The sequence below is a fragment of the Trachinotus anak genome, unplaced genomic scaffold, assembly GCF_046630095.1.
Source record: "Trachinotus anak isolate AG129_WGS33_773 ecotype Australia unplaced genomic scaffold, CSIRO_AGI_Tana_v1 ptg000004l, whole genome shotgun sequence".
NCBI lineage: Eukaryota > Metazoa > Chordata > Actinopteri > Carangiformes > Carangidae > Trachinotus > Trachinotus anak.
In genome coordinates this window covers 23,468,639-23,492,777 of record NW_027273855.1, presented here as the reverse complement: position 1 = coordinate 23,492,777, position 24,139 = coordinate 23,468,639, and the positions used below count along the sequence as shown (strand labels likewise).

General features: G+C 38.3%; 2 protein-coding genes and 1 long non-coding RNA gene across 33 annotated transcripts in view; 2 read left to right on the top strand and 1 right to left on the bottom strand.

The window, feature by feature from the left end:
* Positions 1-145: 145 nt before the first annotated feature.
* On the top strand, positions 146-5,611 carry LOC139621046 (uncharacterized). Its single transcript, XM_071477244.1, has 5 exons — positions 146-1,144; positions 1,747-2,073; positions 2,220-2,537; positions 3,911-4,064; positions 4,162-5,611. The coding sequence occupies exons 1-5, from the start codon at positions 1,078-1,080 to the stop codon at positions 4,328-4,330; spliced, it is 1,035 nt and encodes a 344-aa protein (XP_071333345.1). The 5' UTR covers positions 146-1,077; the 3' UTR covers positions 4,331-5,611.
* Positions 5,612-6,096: 485 nt separating this feature from the next.
* LOC139621038 (membrane cofactor protein-like) lies at positions 6,097-16,427 on the top strand. Of its 25 annotated transcripts, none has more exons than XR_011690909.1 (13): positions 6,097-6,252; positions 7,048-7,131; positions 7,231-7,416; positions 8,849-8,948; positions 9,176-9,252; positions 9,373-9,555; positions 9,780-9,959; positions 10,741-10,845; positions 11,700-11,735; positions 11,852-11,908; positions 12,268-12,319; positions 14,511-14,656; positions 14,903-16,427. XR_011690909.1 is itself a non-coding variant. In XM_071477218.1 (13 exons), the coding sequence occupies exons 2-13, from the start codon at positions 7,074-7,076 to the stop codon at positions 14,946-14,948; spliced, it is 1,140 nt and encodes a 379-aa protein (XP_071333319.1). In that variant the 5' UTR covers positions 6,097-6,252; positions 7,048-7,073; the 3' UTR covers positions 14,949-16,427. The 25 variants fall into 25 exon arrangements, 21 of the variants coding, with proteins under 21 accessions (XP_071333319.1, XP_071333320.1, XP_071333328.1 ...); XR_011690910.1 differs by having other exon boundaries at positions 11,849-11,908; positions 12,268-12,317; positions 14,510-14,656; XM_071477218.1 differs by having other exon boundaries at positions 12,268-12,317; positions 14,510-14,571.
* Positions 16,208-24,139, bottom strand: part of LOC139621041 (uncharacterized) — a 20,647-nt gene continuing 12,715 nt past the window's right edge. For 3 of the 7 annotated variants that reach the window (XR_011690914.1, XR_011690919.1, XR_011690916.1), the window contains exon 5: positions 19,336-19,904. This is a non-coding gene — a long non-coding RNA (uncharacterized lncRNA). Of the gene's footprint in view, positions 17,750-19,045; positions 19,138-19,335; positions 19,905-24,139 lie in introns of those variants that run through there. The other 4 variants (XR_011690913.1, XR_011690917.1, XR_011690915.1 and 1 more) reach the window with 4 other exon arrangements.

The window sequence follows — 24,139 nt, the reverse complement described above, 5'->3', positions numbered from 1 at the left end:
AACCTCATAGTATTTGAGGTGAAACCTTAGTAGTAAACTCTGCCATTCAAACTGTAAAACTCAGACGTATGTTTGGTAGACAGTCCAGTTTCTAATTTCACCACAGGCTTTGAAGAGCACTGGGAGGAGCACTGTTTCAAGGCATTATGAGCATTTAGCCATGCGTACAAGACTTCCTGTCATTATATATAGCCGAGTTAATATTAATAAAAGTATGAATTAAAAATAATAAAACATAAACGTGTAAGAATATCTCATATAACAAAGTATAAAGATGTAAATACCAGTTTTTCAAAATGATAAGGAAATCATACTGAAAAAGGCTCACCAGATGAGCTCACATGTGGTTCATCTGCCTTGGTTACTCGATGTGTCAGGAGAGGAGGAGACATATTGACAATGCACAACACCCAGCTCTCAGCAGGTGCACAATATCAACAGTATGGTGCCATCTAGTGGTTCTTTGGTAATATAACATAAATAGCCATTTTTACATGGCCCCGAGTAGCCCAGTTTACAAGTGGTCTGAGTAAAATGCAAAAACATCACTGGCTGGCATTTAGTCTGATACTGCAAACAATTACACAATCTGACAGTCCAAGTGAATGAATGAAATGATGGTCTCAAAGGTGGAAAAACAAGTCAAACTAAGGTTTGCTGCCCCAGTGCAAATGTAGTTTCCTAAATTGTAAAACCAAATCTCTGTGAATTTTAAGGGGCTTTTACAAGTGATACATAGTTAAAATGTACTTGGTGTGAATGATCAAATTTACATATTGAAATCAGGATACATAATAACAAAAGAACACAGATTAACACATTACATAAAAAGGTGACATTTCAAAGTAAAAGCACTGACATAACAATTAATTGTAGAAATTACACAAATAATTAAGATAATAATCATTTGAAAAATATGGTAAAAAATAGTTTATGCCCTAGAAATAAGTGCAGCTTGTCGGATGTGTGTTCAGGGAATAGCAACACATTCATTTCTGCCACCTACAATGCACCTGACAGGAAGCTAGAATTACCACAGTCCATCTCTAGCATTTCCTGAGTGTTGATTTCAAGTAAATGAGATCTGACATTCTCACCTCCAACTTCAACATGAAGATACTGTGTCTAATTTTGCTTTTGCATGGTGAGTGAACTATAATTTACAACTTCCATTAATAATCATCTTTTTATTTATCAGTTTTTTTTATTCATCATAAAAATTCTAAAATGGAAAGAAAAAAATAAATAATGTAAGGGACAGTCTTTTTTCAAATAAAATTTGTGTCAATAACATAAAATTTAATAGTTCAGTTTTATATAAGCATTAGTAATATTCTTCTTATCCAGTTACACGGCAGTAATGATTATGATATATTTGAACACACATACACTTTAGCAAAAGAGTGTTTGGTGCGATTTAAAGCGCATGATTTCTGGAAATGTTTATGGGAATGATTTTCTTATTCGCACATTATAGACACATTGCTTCTTCATTTGTGAAAATTGTAATTCAGCAATGGAAGTGTTAACATTATTTTCATATTTTTGCACATGAAATTGTTTATTTTACGTGTGAAAAAATAAAGAAACATAAATGTCACAACTAACGTGTTTTTCACACATAACCCATTGTTGTTGAAATCAAAACAGTTCAGTAAGTAGAAATTTAAGTTGAAAGGATAGATAGATTTTTAAGTAGGTCCTGTGCTATAAGCAGTTTTGGTCTAATTAGACTCTGTCTTTCAGCAAGTCTCCAGCTCCAGTGTGATAAAAGAGAGATCACAGCACATATTGGAGGTGAATTCATTCTTATCTGCAACTATGACACAAACCGATTCCTGTACAGTAAAAAGTATTGGTGTCGAGGGGACTCCAGAACCACCTGTGAGATTCTGGTGGATTCAGAGCATACTGATAAAACCAGACAGAGGTCTCGAATAATAGATACAGGAAGAAGAGGGCTTTTTGTGAAAGTCACAAACCTCCGATTTGATGACGCTGGAGTGTACTGGGTTGGCGTTGACAAAATATATGCTGACATCATGACTTTAGTTAAAGTTGTTATAACTAAAGGTAAGAAAAAAAACAGACCCTTTAATGATTAGTTTGAAAAATGTATATTATCACGATATGATATTTATGGATTACGTTTGAACATTTATTCCTCTAAACTACCAAGCCGAATGGATTCAAATATATTGTTTGCTTCTTTGTTCCAGTTCCAGTATCTAAACCCAGACTTTGGCCCTTGAGCTCTCTGGTGGGCAGGCCAACATGTTGGGGGCAGCCGGTGGTTGTGCGCTGTGGTTGTACAAAGGGCACTGGCATTCTTTATGCCTGGTATCTACGCACTCACCACAAGGACTCACTTCTTAGCCTGTCATCAGACTTGCACCTACACTGTGGCACAGTGGAGAAGGACAGTGATTATTACTGTATTGCCAGTAATGACATAAGCAGACAAGAGAGCGAGATACTCTCTGTGCAGGTTCTGATACCTGCAAACAGCAGCTGTATCTTTGTTATTAATATGCAGGGTAAGAACAGATAGGGTGTTCTATTCTCTCTTATAAATGTCAAGGCAATAATTATGTTTTATTGATACATTCAAATTGCATCATAACACAGCAAATATACAGCAGGTACTAATAGATGCTGCAGGTAAAGATTTTAATAGTTTACAGCAATGATTATAATACTTCCTGAGGTAAAGTCTCACAATCACTTATACTTGCTTTGCTATATCTCCTGCATTATGCAAGAAAGTGTAAAAGGTACTCTCTGTTACTACTGTAGATGGTGAGTGTGGTTATGACATGTCATAATAGTAGTGACTCTGTGGGTTTCCAAGCAAAGTCAATTTCTTTGTGCAGGAACAAGTGCTTATAGGTGCTTAGGTGCAGTGCGTATAGGTACGGTGTGAACAATCTTTTTATAACACTGTTAGTATGAATTGTTGTTCCTTCACGAGAATTTTCATCGCCGTTTTACAAGTTTTACAGCAGAGTTATGAAGGTCAGGGTTAAACTACACAACTTACCTTTATACCTTCAGTTTGACCGTATAAGGCTTTATACAGGGTGAGTGGAGGACAGAAATAGACAGGAGGCTAAGGCATAAAAAGTCTCATTATTCACTGCCACTTGTGTCTGTGTGTCCTGGTGTATCATCATTTTCCAGTCTGTTTTGTTCTCTAAGTAAGGCTTTGGCTGTCTCTTCTGTTCCAAAATAATTGTTACACTTCCCTTTTTCTTAAAATTGTGATGTCAGTATCAACACATCGCCCAGTGCTTCCTTCCCCATTACACCTTACTTCACTTGCTGCTTAAATGACGACATAATGGAAAGACAGTATAATCACACTTCCCACTCATTAGTTGCAGAAAAGACCTTTAAAACCTTTCAAAAAACAAAACAGTTGATTGTGACACTGTAAATGAACAATCATTGATATTCTTTGTCATTATGAATATTATTTATTGTTTTTAAAATGACTATGTTGATTTACAGTATATTTTTAATATAATGGATTAGAGTTCTTGGGTGTCAGAGTTGACTTTGATGACCCCTAGTGGTCTTGCTAGATGAAGACACTGTGGGAAACAGCATTCCATGACTTCTTCCCTGTCAGCCTCACAGATGTGACCCAGGACACACACACTGCACAACTTCTCACCACTATTGTCTGTTTTCTACAAATGAAAAACTATGCCATAAGTTTGTATATATTTCAAAGATCAAATATTCTAAATTCAAATAAAAATCCTACACACAGGAGCTTCAAGTTATTACATTAAAAACATTGGCTCTATAGCTACTGATCTGATTTGTCTCAAGGTTGTTGTGAAATATGTATTTCACAAGGTACAAACTCATAAAGGATTTTAATGGCTTTCTTTTTAATCATCAGGCCAACCCGTTTATGACTGCGCCGACAGAATGAGCACAATCATGGCCAAAACGCCACCTCAGACTACCTGCCAAGCCACCGTCAAAGTCCACAGTGACATAAGAAACCAGTCTTTACGGATCAATCAAACTCATCACGATCTGTTTTTAAGCAGGTTAGGCTCCACAATATACCAAGAGCTAACAGGGGACTCATTCATGGATTTATGTTTATTCACAAACCAATCACTAATTCAATCTTTGTGTTCTCAGGGCATGGATGAAGATGCCACTCTGGTATACACTGCTGCGTTGGGGCTCTTTTGTGTCCTTGCTGATATTTCTGTGCATAGTTCTTAAATGTACCAAAACAAGACACAGAGAACATGCGAAGAGGAAGAGGAAGGTTCACTTCAAGCAATTACCCCATTTGGCTCAGTGATCTTCATTTTACAATGATAGTTCTTAGTCTTATCAATGTCTGTAATAGTTGTTTTGTGGTTTTATTGCTTCTGTGGAATCATGTGATGAGTGAAGAGTCTGGGTCATAATTTATGTCAGCATGTTTATCATGGGTGTCTTATTTTTTTTCAAATGCCATTTAAAAAAGACATACACATACAAATCCCAGGTCTTCATTCATTCACCAGGCTTTCTGTTTAATCTATTTAAAAATATGAAAATAGAGGAATAATAAACCCCCACATGTTTGTATTCTGAGGTTTTTTTTTCTCCAGTCACACAATAGGAAATTATGAAACAAAGGCGTGTGCCAGTACTTTTTTCTGTGGAAATACGGAGCACAGACCACATACAATGCAGCCCTTATCTCCGCCATGTTCAAACCAACTAGATCTGTTTCTAGTATGTTGGCTTTATTTTGATACATACATGAGTGTAACTTGGGAGACAAGTCAATAAAGGAGTATTTATGTATACACACGTATATATATATGTGTGTGTGTGTTTGTGTATATATACATATATATACATCCCTTTCTTCCGAGTTGCATGTATATATTTATGTTGTACTGGCAGTGGAATAGCTGAGAATTGTTGAATATATTTTATTGAATTGTTCAAGTTGGTTTCTTTTTGTTTGGTTTTTTTTCTCTTAAAGCTGATTGTTGTCCCATTTTGGTTTTTTACTTACTGGGTGTAAACCAATTGGGTGTGGAAATGTTACGATGAGTGTTGCAAACCTTCCATGAACAAGGATGGATTCTTCAGATTATAAAGTAATGCAAATACCTCACCCACACACTGGTAACTAACCTTTTGTATAAACAATGAATCAGTGGTGAGGTGGTTTATGGAAAGGAAATGTATTGTAGTCTTAGTTACAAGACCAGTTGATAAAAAATTTGAAAAGGTTAATAGAGGAATATGTTCAGCTCTAGACATAGAGTACAATAACTATAACAGCTCCCAGAAAGTAGAGATATTATCTGTGAACTTATAATTTGACTGTGAAAACCAGTCCTATAGATGGTGAAGAAAATTTAAAAATTTGGGCCAGTTTAAATCCAAATTTAAACCACTTAAACAACTACAACTCATTCAAGTGTCTTAGGTCAATATATAACATTCATTTTTCTATAAAGCAAAACTGGAATTTACAAAACAGTAACACCACAAATTCAAAGGTGGCTTTCAGGTTGTGGAAGTGTGAACAATTCAGTCATTTTCAGTCAAAAATTGTCTGTCATTCTTTTGGGTTCGTCTGATTTTTGCAAACATATTTTCTTGCCCAACTATTAACTTATTATGAGTTTAAATGCTTTTACCACTGTACATTTGGTACATTTACAGGCAGGAAAGAAAAATAGTCAGATGATCTTTTTTTTTTTTTTTTTTTTAATAAATTCCATTCACTTTTTGCCAAGGAGGAAGCATGTCATTTCCACGTATTGACTCTCCCTGGGGTGGGTCTATGACATAATTCTCTATGAATGCTTTGTCTGATTGTCTACACTGTTAGGACAGAAATTCTGGCAAATAATTGGCCGCCGAAAAACAGAAATAGTGTATTTATTTTTCCAGAAACATACAGCCAACAATACCACAACATAAAGATATATGCCATCATAAATCGTGGTCAAAGAGGACACATTCTTCGGGAATATTATTCAAATTAACTTTATAGGTGTGGGCTCGAAGTCTGTTTATGAGAGAGATAAACGTTACCTTTGAACACAGCTGCGTCACTGTTGATGTTTCCGAAATCCAAGTTTCACTGGAAGGCACCACAGGCCACGCCACGCCCATTTTTTTTTGACGGGAAGTAGGTGATTCAGGGGAAGAAGCCGAGACACACCATTTTGGAACAAGGTGCTGCCATTGTGATTCCTCTCGTTTTGTGGGGTAAGGCATATCTCGGTCTTATAGTTTTACTAACCACGCAACCTAAACTAACCGAAAACTGAACGGCGATATCGGGCTAACGCGACTAAAACAACATGTCATTTTCGCTTGTTGGGTGCTACGTGGGTTGACTAAACCCATCACATTAATTTCTTGAATTAGATAATGTATTGATTAACAGGAAGTTCAGACACTCAACTGTTAAGCACTTTTAAATCCGCCATAGGTCCAATTTAAATTGCTTAGCAAAGTCAAGAATTACACCGTTAGCTTTACTCGGATGTGTTACCGCCCCGTTTTTTGTTTTTTTTTACTAAGAAAAAGCAACACACGACGTAGTAGTTTTAAGGGCCGACATATCACTGCTTTTTAGGCCTCTACATTTTTATTTTTTAAACTTGTAACCGAATTTGCAGGTCGAAATTGTCACTATATACAAACGGTTAAGTCGCTGGGTGAGGTTAGCTATTCTGCTAGCTAATGTCGACATATTTTTGAATAACGTTTGGCTGAATGTTTTCTAAACTACGTGACATGATAACTATGCTAAACGCAAATACCTCCAAAGATTAGCCGGATAAGCACCATTTTGCGACTAAGTGTTTGTCAATATTTAAGATATTGGTCATTTTTTTGACCTGAAGTGACGTAATATTAATGTTTTTACTTAAATGGGTGCTGTACCGATGTACCTGTCAACGTTGGCCTTGCGTGTAATTTAAGAGACAGTCTTGCTCGGATGTGATCAATGCGAAGTTAATACTCTAACTCTCACTCTTTACGTTTTTCTTTCAGACAGGGGCTTATTGACCGATCTCATCATGGGTGTCACTCACTTCCTCCTGCTGGGCAGTCTTGGCCTTGCCATTACTGTCCAAGGTGAGTGGCACTGTGGATAAGCTTGTTGTGCCATAAATGCGATTAGATACACATGCTGGTGTTTGGTCTTAAGTTAACTCTCTTTCTCTTTCATTGTAGCTCAAAACTGTGGCCAACCTGTGCTACACGACACCATGTTTGTGAAGGGCGATGACATTCTTCGACCATCATTCCAGGACGGGGCTATAGTTCATTTGGGCTGTAAGGAAGGTTACCGGTCTTTAGGGCCTACAGATATTACTTGCACCGGTGGCCAATGGACTCCTGTGAGGATGACATGCGAGAGTAAATATTACCACTTGATTTTTTACATTCACATGATTGATAGCCAAAATCATTCACAACCAGTTTTGGCAGTATTCCCTGATATACACTGACTGGCCACTTTATTAGGTACACCTTCCTAGTACCTGGTTGGACTCCCTTTAGCCTTCAGAACTGCATTAATTCTTCATGGCATAGACTCAACAAGGTGCCGGAAACATTCCTCAGAGATGTTGGTCCATATTGACATGATAGCATCACACAGTTGCTGCAGATTTGTCGGCTGCACATCCATGATGCGAATCTCCTGTTCCACCATATCCCAAAGGTGCTCCATTGGATTGAGATCTGGTGACTGTGGAGGTCATTTAAGTACAGTGAATCCATTGTCATGTTCAAGAACCGTGTGACATGGTGCATTATCCTGCTGGAAGCAGCCATCAGAAGATGTGTACACTATGGTCATAAAGGGATGGACATACTCAGCAGTAATACTCATTTAAACAATGTTCAGCTGGTACTAAGGGGACCAAAGTGTGCGAAGAAAACATCCCCCACACCATTACACCACCACCACCAGCCTGAACTGTTGATACAAGGCAAGATGGATCCATGCTTTCATGTTGTTGACGCCAAATTCTGACCCTACCACCTGAATGTCGCAGCAGAAATTGAGACTCATTAGATCAGGCAACGTTTTTCCAGTCGTCTGTTGTCCCGTTTTGGCGAGCCCATGTGAAATGTAGCCTCAGTGTCCTGTTCTTAGCTGACAGGAGTGGCACCTGGTGTGGTCTTTTGCTTCTCTAGCCCATCTGCTTCAAGGTTCGACATGTTGTGCATTCAGAGATGCTCTTCTGCATATCTAGGTTGTTTCGAGTGTTTTATTTGAGTTACTGTTGCCTTTCTATCAGCTTGAAGCAGTCTGGCCATTCTCCTCTGACCTCTGGCATCAACAAGGCATTTTTGCCCAGAGAACTGCCGCTCACTGGATATTTTCTCTTTTTCGGACCATTCTCTGTAAACCCTAGAGATGGTTGTGCAGGAAAATCCCAGTAGATCAGCAGTAAGTAAAATACTCAGACCAGCCCATCTGGCACCAACAACCATGCCATGTTCAAAGTCACTTAAATCACCTTTTTCCCCTTCTGATGCTTCGTTTGAACTTCAGAAGGTTGTCTCGACCATGTCGACATGCCTAAATGCATTGAGTTGCTGCCATGTGATTGGCTGATTAGATATTTGCCTTAACAAGCAGTTGAATGGGTGTACCTAATAAAGTGGCTGGTGAGTGTAGATTCCTCTAGTAAATAATCTCTTACCAACATCGAAATGCTGCTTTTAAACGAGTGACTGGTAATATCGAGTGACCAGTCTGTTGAGTCATTTGTGAGTATTATCATCCAATAATTTTTAAGGGAGGAATTTAATCCTTATGACATTTTTCTTTTTACAGAGAAGAACTGTGGCTCTGCTGGAGAGGTTCCAAATTTAGAAATTGACTACCCTGAAGGGACTGAGTATGGCGCTCAACTCAAGTTCGAATGTAAACCTGGGTTAGTAATAAACCAATCTCTCTTATGGTTTATAATCAGCTGTGAGTAGTGTATTTCAACTCTAAAATGTCAGCACCCATAATATTTCCCAGTCAAAAATCAACTTATTGCAGTTAAAATGGGTGGACTTGCTTACTGTTCAGTGTCGTAATGTGAAATGTAAGTGCTAACATAGATTCTTCTTCAAATTTGTTGTCTGAAGTCAACCTTTTTTCCCCCATAATTAGTTACCATGCAGTTGGTGGCAGCCCGAATATCTTTTGTAGAGAACAGGGGTGGGATGGCAGGTTGCCTACATGTGAAGGTTGGTAATCTTTGTGTGTTAATGCAAGTCACATGACTAACAACAAAAGCTTCACAAAAGACAAAAAAAATTCTAAAAGAGCCTGTTTGCATTCTAATAGTTGTCATCTTTACTTTGCAGAGACGACTTGTGATCAACCACCTCCGGGGAACAATGCCAATTTCAAACCACTAAGCGACGAACCCTATCCATATAGAGCAGTTATAACGTACACTTGTCTCGGTGGATTCGTACTCAATGGATCAAACACTTTAACATGTTCAGAAGATGGAAAATTCCACCCAGAACCGCCAAATTGTATCAGTAAGTGTGTGTGTGTGTGTGTGTGTGTGTGTGTGTGTGTGTGTGTGTGTGTGTGTGTGTGTGTGTGTGTGTGTGTGTGTGTGTGTGTGTGTGTGTGTGTGTGTGTGTGTGTGTCTGTCCCCATCCTTTTCAACATTTTCCAATGTAATCTCAATGGTGACTGATACTTTCACATGCAGGTTATTTTGGTCATCTGTATTAACTTCCTATTTCTTTTCCTGCAGAGGTTGAATGTGAAGAGCCTGATATTAAAAATGCCTTTCAAGTTAGCGGTGCTCGACCCCCTTATGGACACAAGGCTACTGTGAAGTATCAGTGCAATCCTGGATTTGTCTTGGAAGGACAAGATACCCTGATATGTGAAATAAATAGCAAATGGTCAACTTCATTTCCAACATGTAAACGTAAGTCCTAAATGAAGATTACTACCTGTCTTAGATCTGTAAAGACTATCTAACCTGTTTTGTTTGCATGTGATTTTATAGTCATTCTAATTTCAGATTTTATTACATTCCTACATGTGGTGAGCTAAATCGGATGTTTTATTTTATTTTATTTTATTTTTTGCTCTGGGGTTTCAAATAAGGAAATTCTTACAGCCACCGTTAGCAAAACAGTTCCCACAAATTTTAAAATATTTTCACTCTGACTCTAAAGTCTCTTTTATTCATATTATGAAATTACCACTGCTACTGTTTAAAACTCCTGGATAATTTCATAATAATACATTTTAATGTCTTCTTCCATAATCCTCCAATCCATTCCAAATCAAGGTACAATACAGTAATTCATTACATCAACATAGAGATAAAAATGTATTGCATGAAAGATTTGTCACAGCTGGATGTGTGATTCTGTGCATATTGTTCAGCTGTAGCATGATTGCTTTTAAAAAAAGGTGTATCATAACACCATCATCAGAATAATGGCTACATTTTTGAGCATAGGATTTGGATGAGGCCGTGCTGCTGTGCAATATCTTACCCCTGTTTGTTCATGGGGACAAGTTTTAGAAAGGCAGTGAGGGGACCAGTTACATATTAACAACAACTAACAAGTTTCTACAGCCTAAGAGGCTGACTCAGTAGCATGCAGTAATTAAAGTGAGCTACTTCATGATCGTGAGCTTGGCATATTCCTGATATCACTATCACTGTCCTGATTCCTCCTTTTATGTTCTTGCAGTCATTCCAACGACAACTATAGCTACTACTACTACTACTACTACCACCACCACTACCACTACCACTACCACTCCCACTCCTACTCCTTCAACAAAGAAACCGACAGGTAGAGTCCATTTTAATGCATAACCACCAAAAGGCCCATAGTGTGCTCACTTGATATAATGGTGCAATTTGTATTGGCCAAAAAAGCTTTTTTTGGGGAGACAGTTGTAGTTGATCCAAGTGATAGTATATTTACAAGTGTAAACATGCTTTCAATTCCTGCTCATATTACTTGCTCTTAGGTAATACAGGCTTGAGTGATATGACAATTGGTGATTTGTCAGACCTGTTTACAATAACACCAATACAAAATTTTTATATTTGTGTGAATGTAATGAATTACTGTACTTTACCTTGATTTGTACGTTATTGAACGCATTGGATTCGCCAAAACAGAAGTTTGTTTTACACTGCAGTTTTGACCTTTGCAAGTCTGGTTGGCTAAAGGGTTAACCATGGCAACTCAACCAGAATTCAAAATTGTTTTCCCAGTTAATGTTGTGGATATTCTCCAAAAAAATCATTGAAAATTAAATTCACTGGACCTTGCAAAACCCTGTAGCTTTACTCCAAATACTTTTCTAGCGTTGAATTTTTCTGTCCTCTTGTTAAAGTTTACAATTCTTTGTATGTTTATTCTTCTAAGCCTCACCTATTGCTTATCTTTCACTGGATTGGCTTGAAATCTGTACTGAACATCCAAGCAGCCCTACAGATTTCTCAAAATGCTGTGTGTGTGTGTAAAGCAAACACTGTTGTAGACCAGTCACACACAATTAACAGCAGCTGCAACACAGTATAGCCAGTGCTAAACACGATGTCCTATACCTCAATAGCATTTCCACAAAATGTTGCTCAGCCCTAGGTGATATGTCTATGTAAGATACAGTAGCTGTAACTGAACTTCTGTTTCAGATCGTCTTCATCCAACTGACGGACCTAAGGACCCAAGTAAATCATCAAAAATAATCTTTTATGTTAGATTCATTTTTGTCCTCTACTCTGTCTTCATCTCTCTGTGTCCTCATTTTCTCTCTCTTTTTTTTTTTTTTTTTTTTTTTTAGCAGAGAATGGCGGTCAGGGGCTTTCGACAGGAACTAAAGCTGTACTTGGGACACTGATACGTAAGTTTCAACTTCATCCTTGAACAGTAGATCAAGAATGTGGAGAGATAATATTGGCCCAAAGTAAGATCATGATGGCCTCAGAAGTACAGCATAGTTATATAACAGTACACTGTGAAATTCATGAGAGGTCATTGTGTTCTTACGTAGATCAATAAATAAGAATAAATTGACACGTTTAGCCTTTAGAACATACTCATGCAGTAATGGCTAGATGTGTCACTTTGTGACTCAAATTAGCTTTATGTTTTGTACATGAAATCTACTTCGCAGTGGAATGCACATATAATGTTTACATCATTATTTCTGAATTGCAATACTCAATTTTTTAAAAAAATCTATTTTTTCCCTTATCATAGCACTTGGTGTTATTGCTGTCGCTTTGGTTGTATATTGGTGGAAAAAAAAAAGGTAAAAGGTTTTATTCAACTGTGCAGACTAACCCCTGAAACGGCTTCATCCCCATAACGGCATGTCCATGTTTTCGTTTGCATCCCAGACTGACCATTAACAGTGCTCAATCGCTTTCACGGCTTCTCCAACCTTTTTGTTTCTGTCTCAGTGTATTTGGTCAGCATTTTCAAACCGTCTGACCTCTGTGTCTGTCGTGTATTATTAAGTGTTGCATGTTGATGTTGTGTGAATTTGTGAGGCTTTTTGGCTTAAGGATTTTCTCTACCACAGTATCAACATTGTCATTAAGGTGCGCTGTAATAAGCCCTCAGAGTACTCTCCTGTACAGAGCTGTCAGTCACTCATTGGAAAAAACTCTGCCCCAACTGCTTTATGAAAGTTTTTATCATGTATTGACAAATGCACTCAAATGTCGAGGTCAGCCAAATGCAACATGTAGATGATTAAGCATGTTCAAGTATTAACAATTAGGTATGCAGTGGTTACATTATCTGATTTCGTTATGCACACCTTATAAATGTTAATACTTGGTGGTGTTTATTGCTTTCTGTTGTTTTCATGGATTTCATGTCTCATTCGCATCAGCTTATATGGCACATAGTCCCTGGTAGGATCTAAAGGATGACAGGAACAATTGGCAATGGAACATTATCATTATTATTACTTATTCATTATTTGTGAACAGTGGTTCATTTATTAAGCAGTGGTTGCTGGTATGACACATGGAAATGCAGTTTAGGAAACGCCTTTTGTTTCCTGTTTGTGCAGAGTTATTGCTGTGTAATGCCTAACAGCTCTATAGGAGAGTACCTTCAATACAAAATATGCATCAAAGCTTCACAACTTTCTTTTTGCCGGTAACAACACTCAACAAATCAGTCAAGGAATTAAAAATGTGGCCACATTTGGTGGCATTATAGCCACATTACTATTTGAATACCATGTTAATCTTTTTTTTCCCCCTCAGTAATATTTCAAAATTTCGTACACGGGGCCACATGATATGAAGATAAAAGTGCTATTTGAACTGTTGTTGGAGTGTAACAACAGACTCCATATACAATAATGACCTGACTGTATCTTGATGATACTGTGGTGACCTGTTGATTTTCGCTTTCAAAAATGAACAGGTAGTACTTGGCATCTCAAAGTAATACCCACACAACTTTGTACTGTATGTTTTGGCTGTAAGAGATAGTTGTGTAGCAGCACAGAGGGCTGGGGCTTGATGCATAAAACTCTGTGCAGATTTATGTCCAAAACTATGTGTACGCACAAAACCAGAAATATGCATATGCAGTCTTTTTGTCAGAATGCGTACGCATAATTCTGTTTTATAAGTCTTACTCATTGAGAAATTGGACGCACATGCACAAACCTCATTTCCACCCATTAACCATAAATAGATCAAGACACTCCTTTAATACATCAGCTTACACACCAAAACATTGTCTGTGCCACAAGTTATCAGGCATGGCACAAAAAAGAAGCACAATTTCACTGTTTGTAGGTCGGATCACAAACGGGAGCTCATCAGTAAACTTTAGTACAATAACTCCTACTGTAAGGTCCTGTTTTACTCTTCATTTGTCGGGACTAGAGACAGGCTACCAGGCAGGCGTCTGCAATTGTGATTAGTAAATATTAAAATAGTATCAAATGAGTTTACAGAATGCCTCACAATAAATAAGGATATAAGATTGAACAATGCTAAAGGAAACATTTAGCACACAATTATTTCCATTTATGAATTGTCAGTGAATTGTTTTTCTGTTTAAACAACAGCTAAACTTATATTGATAATAATGAAAGAAGCTCTGTGAAGTTGGCTGTTCTGTTTAATGTTAAATTCCGTGTCTCCTTTATTTAGCATTTTCACGTCACTGTATCTTAACTTGGCTTGCGTGTACACATGGTCAAAAGAATGCGTGAGGTGCTCAAAGTCTCACCGCACGTTCTGTTTAAAAATTCCAATTCATGTGCGGGACATGGTGTACGCATGGTTTTTGTGTATGCGCATCATTTATGCACCTGGCCCCTGGGTGTTTGTGTGCAGTATTCTTTTGTAGATTATATAGTCCGGTGGGTGAAGAGGGTGCATCTCTTGACTTTGTCAATTTTGCTGGCTTCCTATTTGCTGGGAGCAGTACATATACAGTAATGTTGACCAGTCATTATTGGATTACAGTTCTCAGAGAAGCTATCCTGAAAGTGTGCCTACAAAAGATGCAGAGGAAGTACAACTATCGGTAAGAAGATGGACCACTGACCACACTTGAACTCATGTATGGCAAATTAACAGTCATGAGACATGCAAGAACAATATGTGATTCGGTATGCAGATATTTCTATAATATTTTATTTTGTATGTCCATGCTATGCTGTATTATTGCATTAATGTTTTTCTTCCCTCTTCCACATTACCCTGGCATGCGAACTAACCTGTCTGTTGAACAGGACAACTGCCTGTCCTCAAACCCTGTTTAACTTTTCCTTCTTTCACAGCACATTAGGAGTTTTTACATTATGTCAAAAAAAGTCTCATCTACACAACTTTCCTTTGCTTTTTCTTTTTTGCAGTAATGACCCTGTTTGTCCAGTACTGCTTGGTGTAAAAACACCTTGAACAGAGGAATGTCACTGGATGAGGCTTCAAATGTCTTTGTGCTCTGCATGTGGATGGCACAATTTTACGAAACGACCTGAAGATTCGTTTCTGAATGGCGGTCTGAGATTCAGAAACCTCTGCAAATTGAGCTCAATCCCCAGTTTATGCTTCAAGTGGATCCCTTGATGGGCCACTCCTAACCACACTTTTTCCTACTCTTCATAATTCAATCCAGTGGTGTTTAGGATACCTTCCTTTCCAACATCACAACAGTTTTTCTGTTCTGTAATTATGAAGGAATGAGATTTCATGCTAATTAGAAAAGTTTGTTTCTTTATTTTAAACATTTGCACTATGACTCACACCACAGCTCACCCAGGCTATTATAGTTTCAGCTGCACCAATGCCTTGAAATAGGCAAAATCGGTTAACAATGTTCAACCATATACACAGCAATTGGGATTAAATAATTTTCTTTTTAAAGCCAAAAAAAAGGTTGGTGCTTAAAAAACACTGGATACACCTGTAAATATTCATATAAAATGTTACACCATTTGTGTTATTGAAATGGAAATGGTAAATTCCCTAGAAGAATCTGAGAGAGAGAGAGAGCGACAGAGTGAGAGAGAGCAAGAAAGCAAGAGAGAGATGTAAAACAGTTCCTAGCATAGTGCCTGACATCAGTCAATTGCCTTAATGCAAACAGCCAAGTGTTTTAGCTTGTCAATTGTGTGTGAATTGCATAAATGTTAATGTGTTTGTTGAGGTCAGTTAAAGGCTTAGGTACTGGCCCTCCTGAGTTTAAGGTGTGTACTAAATAATAAGACATGTTTAATGTTGGCACATTGTTCAGTGTTTCCCCTAGGGATACAGCTTTGGCAGGAAAGCAGCAGAACTCGCACTAAACTGGAATGAAACGAGTACACATAAATTCCGTAAAAAACATAAAACATTTTGTCTGTTTAATTTTGGGAGGCCTCCCCTCAGGGCAGAGGTAAGGGAATACTGTTATTTGTGCCCTGTAGCATCATCAAATTCATTTTAAACAATTTTCAATAACAGAAATGACAAGCTATGTCTGTGGGTATTTAAACATTTTCTCTGTTTAATTTTTTTGCACTTGCTTTCATTTTATCTTTATTTATTAAAATAAAATTTGTGTCAGAACATCAGTGGCAGTTTATGTATCGTTTTGAGATGGGCATAAAGCTGCTCTTAAATTTGCACTGCCTTTTGTAATCAGTTAATCAAATAAAACAGAAAATGAAAATTCACCGTTGTGTTCATATCACACTTTTAATGTGCATATACACAATATGTACACAAGCTTAGTTTATAATGACTCACTCTCAAGCAATGGAGTATGAAAATGTGGATGAAACTCATTAAATTACTTGTGTGAAACCATTTATATACATTCTGTTGATCCACATTGTGTCTATTTTGTATATTCCAATGCAATGAGTCTGGATGGAACCTATAAAGAGAAAAACAGACTATTGGTTGTGTTTTTATTATTAAATATTTCAAACCTATTGTATCACACTTAATTCCATCTTCAGTTTGTGAGAAAGATTTATTATGTTATTCACATTACAGAGGAGCTTCTCCATAATATACAGCCATAATCTGCACTCTGTTTACTATAGATTTAATACGGATAAATGGAATTAATATTCACCTTAAAGACTATACATGTTAAAATTGAACACGTGAACATGATATATTAGTTTTTTTTAACTGAATGTCCCAATATTTTAAAAATGAGTGGGACTACTGTAGTTTACAGTAGTACCATTTGTGGGCACAGAGACAAAAAAAAACAACACAAACAAAAATTCCTGATATAATATTTTATGTTGCAGCACCCCCTTGTGGATGTAACAGTGGAAACATTAAAATAATTGATCAAGTTGGCAAACATCAGTGGTGAATTGTTAAAAGTCACAAGCGCAATTTAAATGTATTTTTACTTTACTATTTTCATTTAATGCTTCTCTAGACTTACATCACTAGATTGCAAATATTTTACTTCTTGCCATTAGTTTTACTGTTGTGTTTATTTGTCCATGCAAACATAAGAGATGTCTCTGTCTTTTAGGATGCTAGATGCAAAATAATCCATTTTGCTAATTGTATTTGTTTTCTTTTACTTTACTTAATTTATGATGCAGGACTTCTATGCATTATGTATAGAGTATTTTAACCTTGTGATACTGTCACTTTTACTGAATATTTCTTCCTCCTCTGTACAAATTAATCTATATGTCAATGAGAGATCCTGGATTATTGGAGAACTGAATTTGCGATGGTGTTAGTAACCGCTGTGAGAGTAACTTTTTTTTTAATCAGTTTAAAATGTTGACAAAAACTTTCACCGAAGTCAATGCATAGCCAGTAAAATGAAGAGCACAGCTTAGTTGCAAAATCCACCTTAAGGCAAGACGAGATCTGTCCTTCACTGTAACCGATTTCAAATGGTGCTAGAAACAGAAGCAGACTCTGAACACCAAAAGAAATCGGTCAACCTTGGAGAGAGGACATAAAGCTTGAGCTGTCAAACATCACTGTAGACTGGTGGTTTTGTAGCCGCTGAGTGGTGCTTCAGGGAGTGACACTTCCCAGGTGAAGTTGTCTCATTCTTTTACCTCTTACGACACTTCATGGTTGCTGGTCAGTGAAACACACTTCCCACCCCAAGAACACTGATTTCAAATGGTGCTAGATAGGTGACAATACTCTAAGCCACCATCTGAAACCAGCTTCCAAGGGGGGCAGTCCTGACAGAAGAATTCCTGTGGCATGAAACGCCTTTGAATCTGGAAAACAGTGGAAATTAAGTACATATTAGTAAAAAAAAAAAAAAAAAAAAAAAAAAAAAAATATATATATATATATATATATATATATATATATTATTAGCTGTAAACTATGTAAAATAGTGGAATATTAACTTATGAATAGTAGAAAACAATAGAAAATGAAGTTATTGGTAGAAAATAGTGGAGAATTGGGTTATTATTAGTAGAAAAAAATTTAAAAATAAAGATATCAGTAGAAAAACAGTTGAAAATGAAGTTATTAGCAGAAAACTGGAAAATGAACTTATTAATAGTATAATATGTAAAATGAACTTAGTAGAAAACAATGGAACATGAAGTTATTAATAGAAAATAGTGGAAAATGAGGTTATTGTTACAAAAAAAGCTATGGAAAATAAAGATATTATTAGTAGAAAAAAGAGGAGAATTACGTAATTAGTAGTAAAGTGTGGAAAATGAAGTTCCTATTGGTAGAAAACAATGAAAAATGTAGTTCTCAATAGAAAATAGTGGAAAATGAGAATATCATTAGTACAAAAACAAACAACAAAACAATGGAAAATCAAGTTATTAGTGTTTGAAAACAATTGAAAATAAAGATAGTATTGGTAGAAAACAATGGAAAATAAAGTTACTAGTAGAAAACAATTGAAAATGAAGTTATTAGTAGAAAACTGTGGAAAATTAGGTTAATAGTAGTAAATTGTCAAAATTGAAGCTCTTATTTTTAGAAAAAAATAAAGATATTATTTGTAGAAAAAGTGGAAAATTTAGTTAATATTAGGAGAAAAGTGGAAAATTATCAGTAGAAAACAGTGGAAAATAATTAGTAAAATTAGCAAATTGGTGGCAAAAATTGACAAAAAGAAGTGAATCTCTATTAAAGTGGATGTGGTATGAGCAGGAATCCCTGTGGTGGACTCAAGAAACATTTTAGTTAGAGCAAATGAAACAAAAGGATTTGAGAGAACCAAAGAGTGGTTGAGATGCAGCAGCAGATACACATGTAGCCTGATATCCTCTTGTACCATAATTAACAAAGAGCCCAGGAAAGATACTGTAGATGTGAAGCAGTTACTGATATGGCTACAAACCTGAGGGACATCACAGATTTAGCAGTCTGCAACACATACAAATGTTTTCATGTTTTGAATTCATATTTTCAAGAGGGCAAAATTTGTCATGGAAAATGGGAGCAGACATTTAAAAAAAATTGGGATGCTGGCACATGCAGCATTTCTCTGAAGTTAAATTCATATTCTATTCAAAATCTATTAAGGTACTTCACTTTACCTCTGATCACCTGAAACAGTTAAGGTTTTGGAGTGATGCTCAGGGGCATCCAAAAAGACAAAGACGTCTCTGAAGGAGAACCACTGCATGCTCTGTTAACAAATGTGAATTAGTCATTAATCAAACACCCACAATAACATGACACAAATATGCATGACATTTACCACAATAGACTGTTACACTGGTTCCTTCTTGCAGTTGGGAAAGTTGACTTCAATAAGATATGTGAGATGACTGAGGAGAAAATCTATTAGAGGCATGGTCATCTTAAATCCCAGCTCATCCAGAGGCCTAACATTTGCAAAAAGAACAATTAATTTTTTTTAACAATGCTTCCTTGGTCTCCATTATGCTGATCACTGAATTAGTGACAGACACAGTATGCTTTCAGTGATGTTGTCTGTGTCTCCCAAAATTAGGGGTCCAGGGAAGCCTGGCAGCCTCTTTGAGACTGGGGACCACAAATGCAGCACACTGGTTTGGACTCTCAGGCTTGTGCCCAGAAAGAAGTCTGATTCACTGCCCTGGTTGAGGCCGGAAAGCAGAGAGGAGGGAAGCAGGTGAAGGGAGAGTGAGAGACAGAGACGAAATGGAAAACCACCGAGAAAGCACCAGAACACACACCCCTCTCACTCTATCTCTCTCTAACACACCTACACAACTGATCTGATACTCGATCCAAGCTTCACGGATGTGTGAGGGGGGCCAAACAAGAACAGACACATAAAACACTGTCACTGTATGTCTTCAACGTACCGGCTCACCTACAGCTATATACAGACAGGCCTCGATGAGTCCTCTCTTCTCTGTTGCTTGGTAGAATAGCGTGGATGATGAGGAGTCCGTTGCTCTCCAGCCACTACAAGAGAAAAGCAAGGAAGTGGAAGTCAATCGCTGGCAATGAGAGCCATGACGCAGGCACAAAGCAACAATACACTGACAGGGTGGGGCAAGGACAGGTAGTGGCCAGTTCGCTGACTTGTTGCCAAGTGCTTCAACCAAATACAAAACTACCCAGTCATTTCTTAAAACATTTTTTTCCTCGTTTTTACCCTTTGCAGGTGAAAGGATAACTGACAATTCATTGTTTTGCTTGTGCCTCCAGAACACATGCCTACACACAGTCTGCCTTCATTTCTTCATGTTAACAATGACAAATCCCATAAATACTACAGTACTTGTCCTTAACTGATTAGAGCCGTATCAGGGAAGCCTGGCCCCCAGCTGCAAAACATCAGATGCGATTTACTTTTGATTTTCACAATAAGAAGAAGGACAAAACGGCTTTTACAAGTCCATTTTTTTGTTCTGTGTGTGAGGGTGTGTAAAGCAATGCCTGTGTGCGTGTGTTTGCATGGTAGCCACAGTGACGGCTCTGATCAGAGGGACTGTGTATTCGTAGGTGTCTAGTTCCTTCGCCTGGATAGCTCAACCCAACCCTGTCAATTTTCTTTTTCGGGCTGTTTGTTGCTTGTGTGCCACTGGACCTGTTGTGTAATGCTTATAAAATATTTAAAGGGACAGGAGGCCTTCAGAGAGTGGTCAGTGACATCAGGATGGACCTGTGAAGCACCCTGAGTAAACCCATAAGGGTAACACAGTATCTTCGTAGTAAACAATACCAACAATAAATCGCTGAATGAGTAAACTGCAGTAAAATATGCTTGATAAGCAATTTGATGGTGACAGTTCATTTTAAGTTCAGTTAAAATACAGCTTGTGTGTTTAAAAAAACACAACATGATGAATCAACTGTCTGGAAGGAAGGTGGAATACTGTACTTCTGTTTCTGACTGTGTGTCACCTTTTGCCTTGTGTTGACGTGTAGCCTCCACAGACCAGTAGATTAACCATAGTCTTAACTGACTGAAAAGAGAAATGACCTCCAACAGTGGTGAGGAGCCTGGGACGGTACCAGAATCTTTTTTACAATCATCTTTAAAAAAAAAAAAAAAAAAAAAAAAAAGGAAAAATAAATACGCAGTCTTAGTATACAGTTTGTTATACCATCAGCACATTTAGAAGAGAGCGAGCGAGATAGATAGGGAGAGCGAGAGAGAGGGAGCCACTGACTGTAGAAGCAGGAGCTGCAATGCAGACCACGGGCAGCCACACGCTCTTGCATCATCTCAGAAATGTGGCATCGTTTGGACGCTGGACTTCCAGCCAGGAGAATGAGAAGACCTGCTTCTCGTCGAGGGGTTTAAATCCTTCGTGTGGTTACCCCCCTTAACACGAACACAGAAAGGTACTGGGGAGTGCCAGGCCTAAGATGCTGAGCAGCTCTCTCTTACTGACGGTCCAGAGTGAACAGGAAGGCCTTGGTAACACTTTATTTTAAGGGTCTCATAGTTTCCTATAATTTCTTAGAAAGGAACTGATATGTTGCTGTAAATTCGTAGGAAGGCTCCTGAAAGTAATTTGGAAATAACTCTTGGAAAGATGTGTTCTGTTAGTACACTTGCATTTCATTAATTTGATTAATTGCTGGTGCAACCTAGAAACAGCAGGCCACATGCAAAAATGTGAAAATTTGTCTGTAGCCAAGCATATGGAGATCAAGTTAACAAATATTTACTCTGCTCTAAATTGATCCAGTCATTAAGATCTTACCATTTCTTTCAAGGAAATTTCTCTGGAAATAAACACCAAGTTAACCCAACTAACGCAACTGAAAGACAGAGCATTGTCTCTATTTTCTCTGTCATCACATTTCAGGAAACATCCAGGGAAATTACGGTATCTGTAAAACATTGTGTTACTAAGGCCTTAGGTTTGCCCACTGCATCATAACAGGGAGGTACAGATGGAAATGTCAGCATTGGCTAGATGACGAATGTATGATAATCACCTCACAAATGCTATTGTCCTCCTGAAAGATATACACTCAGGAACACAGGCAGCGATGTTCCCGGCTGAAAACTCTGATTCATCACTTACCAGCTCTCTAAACGCACAAAGAAAACTCTTGTTACCACTGTTACAAATTCCCCTGTTACCTTTTTAACAATCAACAATAGATCCACCCGTATGAACATATATGACGCTCATGTATGCAAAACCTTTGTAGAAGAGAACAACGCTTCTTAACCAATCAGATGTTAACTCCAGTTGCTTGCACTAAGCCAATAAAGTGCTGCTGTGCAGCTTGTGAGCCCAGAGGAGCTCCTCCCATCCAATGAGGATCCAGCTTTGGCACGATGGCCTGTGATGCTGCAGCTTTAGGAAGTCCAGTGCATGTGAACTGGAGAGAAGCCAAAGCAGAGTCACCAATAGAGCAAGGTAAACAACTTCCCTCTCTTTCTCCCCCTTTTCCTCTGTCTCAGTTTCTCTCTCCTCCTTTTCTCTTTCTCTCCGTCTCTCATCCTGAGCCGTGACATTTAGTCCCATCCTTTGCTCCCTTTCTCCAAGAGATAAATACACAGATAAAGAGAGAGAGGAAGACGGGGAGAGATACAAGCTGTGCACTCGTTGAAGAGAAGTCCAGCCCAGAAATGACTGCGTCACCATCTCTGTCTCTCCTAACTACGCAGAAACAAATGTGTCTTGGGAAGGGTTTTGCCAAATCCCAGTGGCCCTGGAGGGTGAAAACAAATCACATGATAAAAGTGCCACTAGCCACAGACGCCAAGCTGATCTGTTGTCTGATAGCAACAAACAGCTGGATCACAACCGGTCTCTGCCTTCATACATGCCTGCCTCTCCCACCCCATGCTCACTTTTTCCATCAACTCCATCAAGAGTTAACCACAACAAGTAGGCCAGCAGTCAACAGTTCGAACACAGATACATATATATGTTTTATATACGTATGTAGGGAGATGAAAAATGCCAGCTTTTCCGCTGAATTTAACAACCAACTTATCCTGTAATTTCATTTGATGGCTGGTGTACTGCCCACCTGGCTGCATCGGTACACACTCCCATATAATGGTGTATTTAACATTTAATGCTGTTTTATAATAGGTCATACGGCACCATGCATGATTGTATTCACCTATTTACACCAATGTAATCATCCATATTCCCTGTAGTGATGGTGGAGAAAAAAAAAAAAAGGCGATGTACGAATACCTCGATAATTCTCGACAAAACATTCCTGACTGAGCTTCGCTGTGGTATTAAGAAACCTCCAGAATATTCTTTTGTTAACCCCTTTGTAGCATCTCTGTCCACCCAACACACACCTTACCATGCTATCATAACAAGACCTAGAGGAACTGTGTTACATCTTCAGCATCCATGTTGAAACTCCCGATACCAGCTCACAGGAACTACACGGCTCACACAGACACACACACTCACACACACACACACACATATATATATATATATATATATAGTAGCGACAGGCAGAGCAGACCAACTACCAAGGAGGAAGAGGAAGAGGAGGAGAAAGCCGAGGTTGTCCGAAACCATTGTGTCCACTTCAGGTGGAAAACTCGATGACTCTGGGCTTCTGTTATCTCAGCTTCTGTTTCTCCCAACATGAAAAAGTGACGTAGCAACTAATCCAAAATCTCTCTCTCTCTCTCTCTCTCTCTCTCTCTCTCTCTCTCTCTCTCTCTGACTTGCTCTCCCTCCCTTTCTGTATCTCCCTCTCTCCCTCTCTGCTTGCCTCTCAAACACACGCACTCTTTATTTTCATCTGGTTGCAACAGCAGATCTCCGATTAGACTGCTACTTCGAACTAACACATACACAGAAGCACAGCAGACCCTACACAAATGCATATGTACGTGCGCATGCACACACAACCATGCACACGCACGCACGATCACGCTATTCCTCTTCCTGAGTGTGACGCAGCACTTAATTCTCTGTGCTTTTATACCACTGTTGTGGCTGCACAACGCAGCTTCTTGATCAAGCTGAGCCAGAAACACACTTGCTAGCTGCCACACAAGACAAGTCAGCACGAGCAGAATGCAGTTAAAGGGACCCTTCCACCATGGCTCCCCTGTCCCCCACTCTGTGACGTTGCTGTGTCCCCATTTCCCCCTATGTCCCCTTATAATTGGGTCTCTCTCCCTCTGCGCTGCCCTCCTCTCCGGCGCTCTCCTCTCTGCTCTCGGCTAGAGACACACTCTGGCT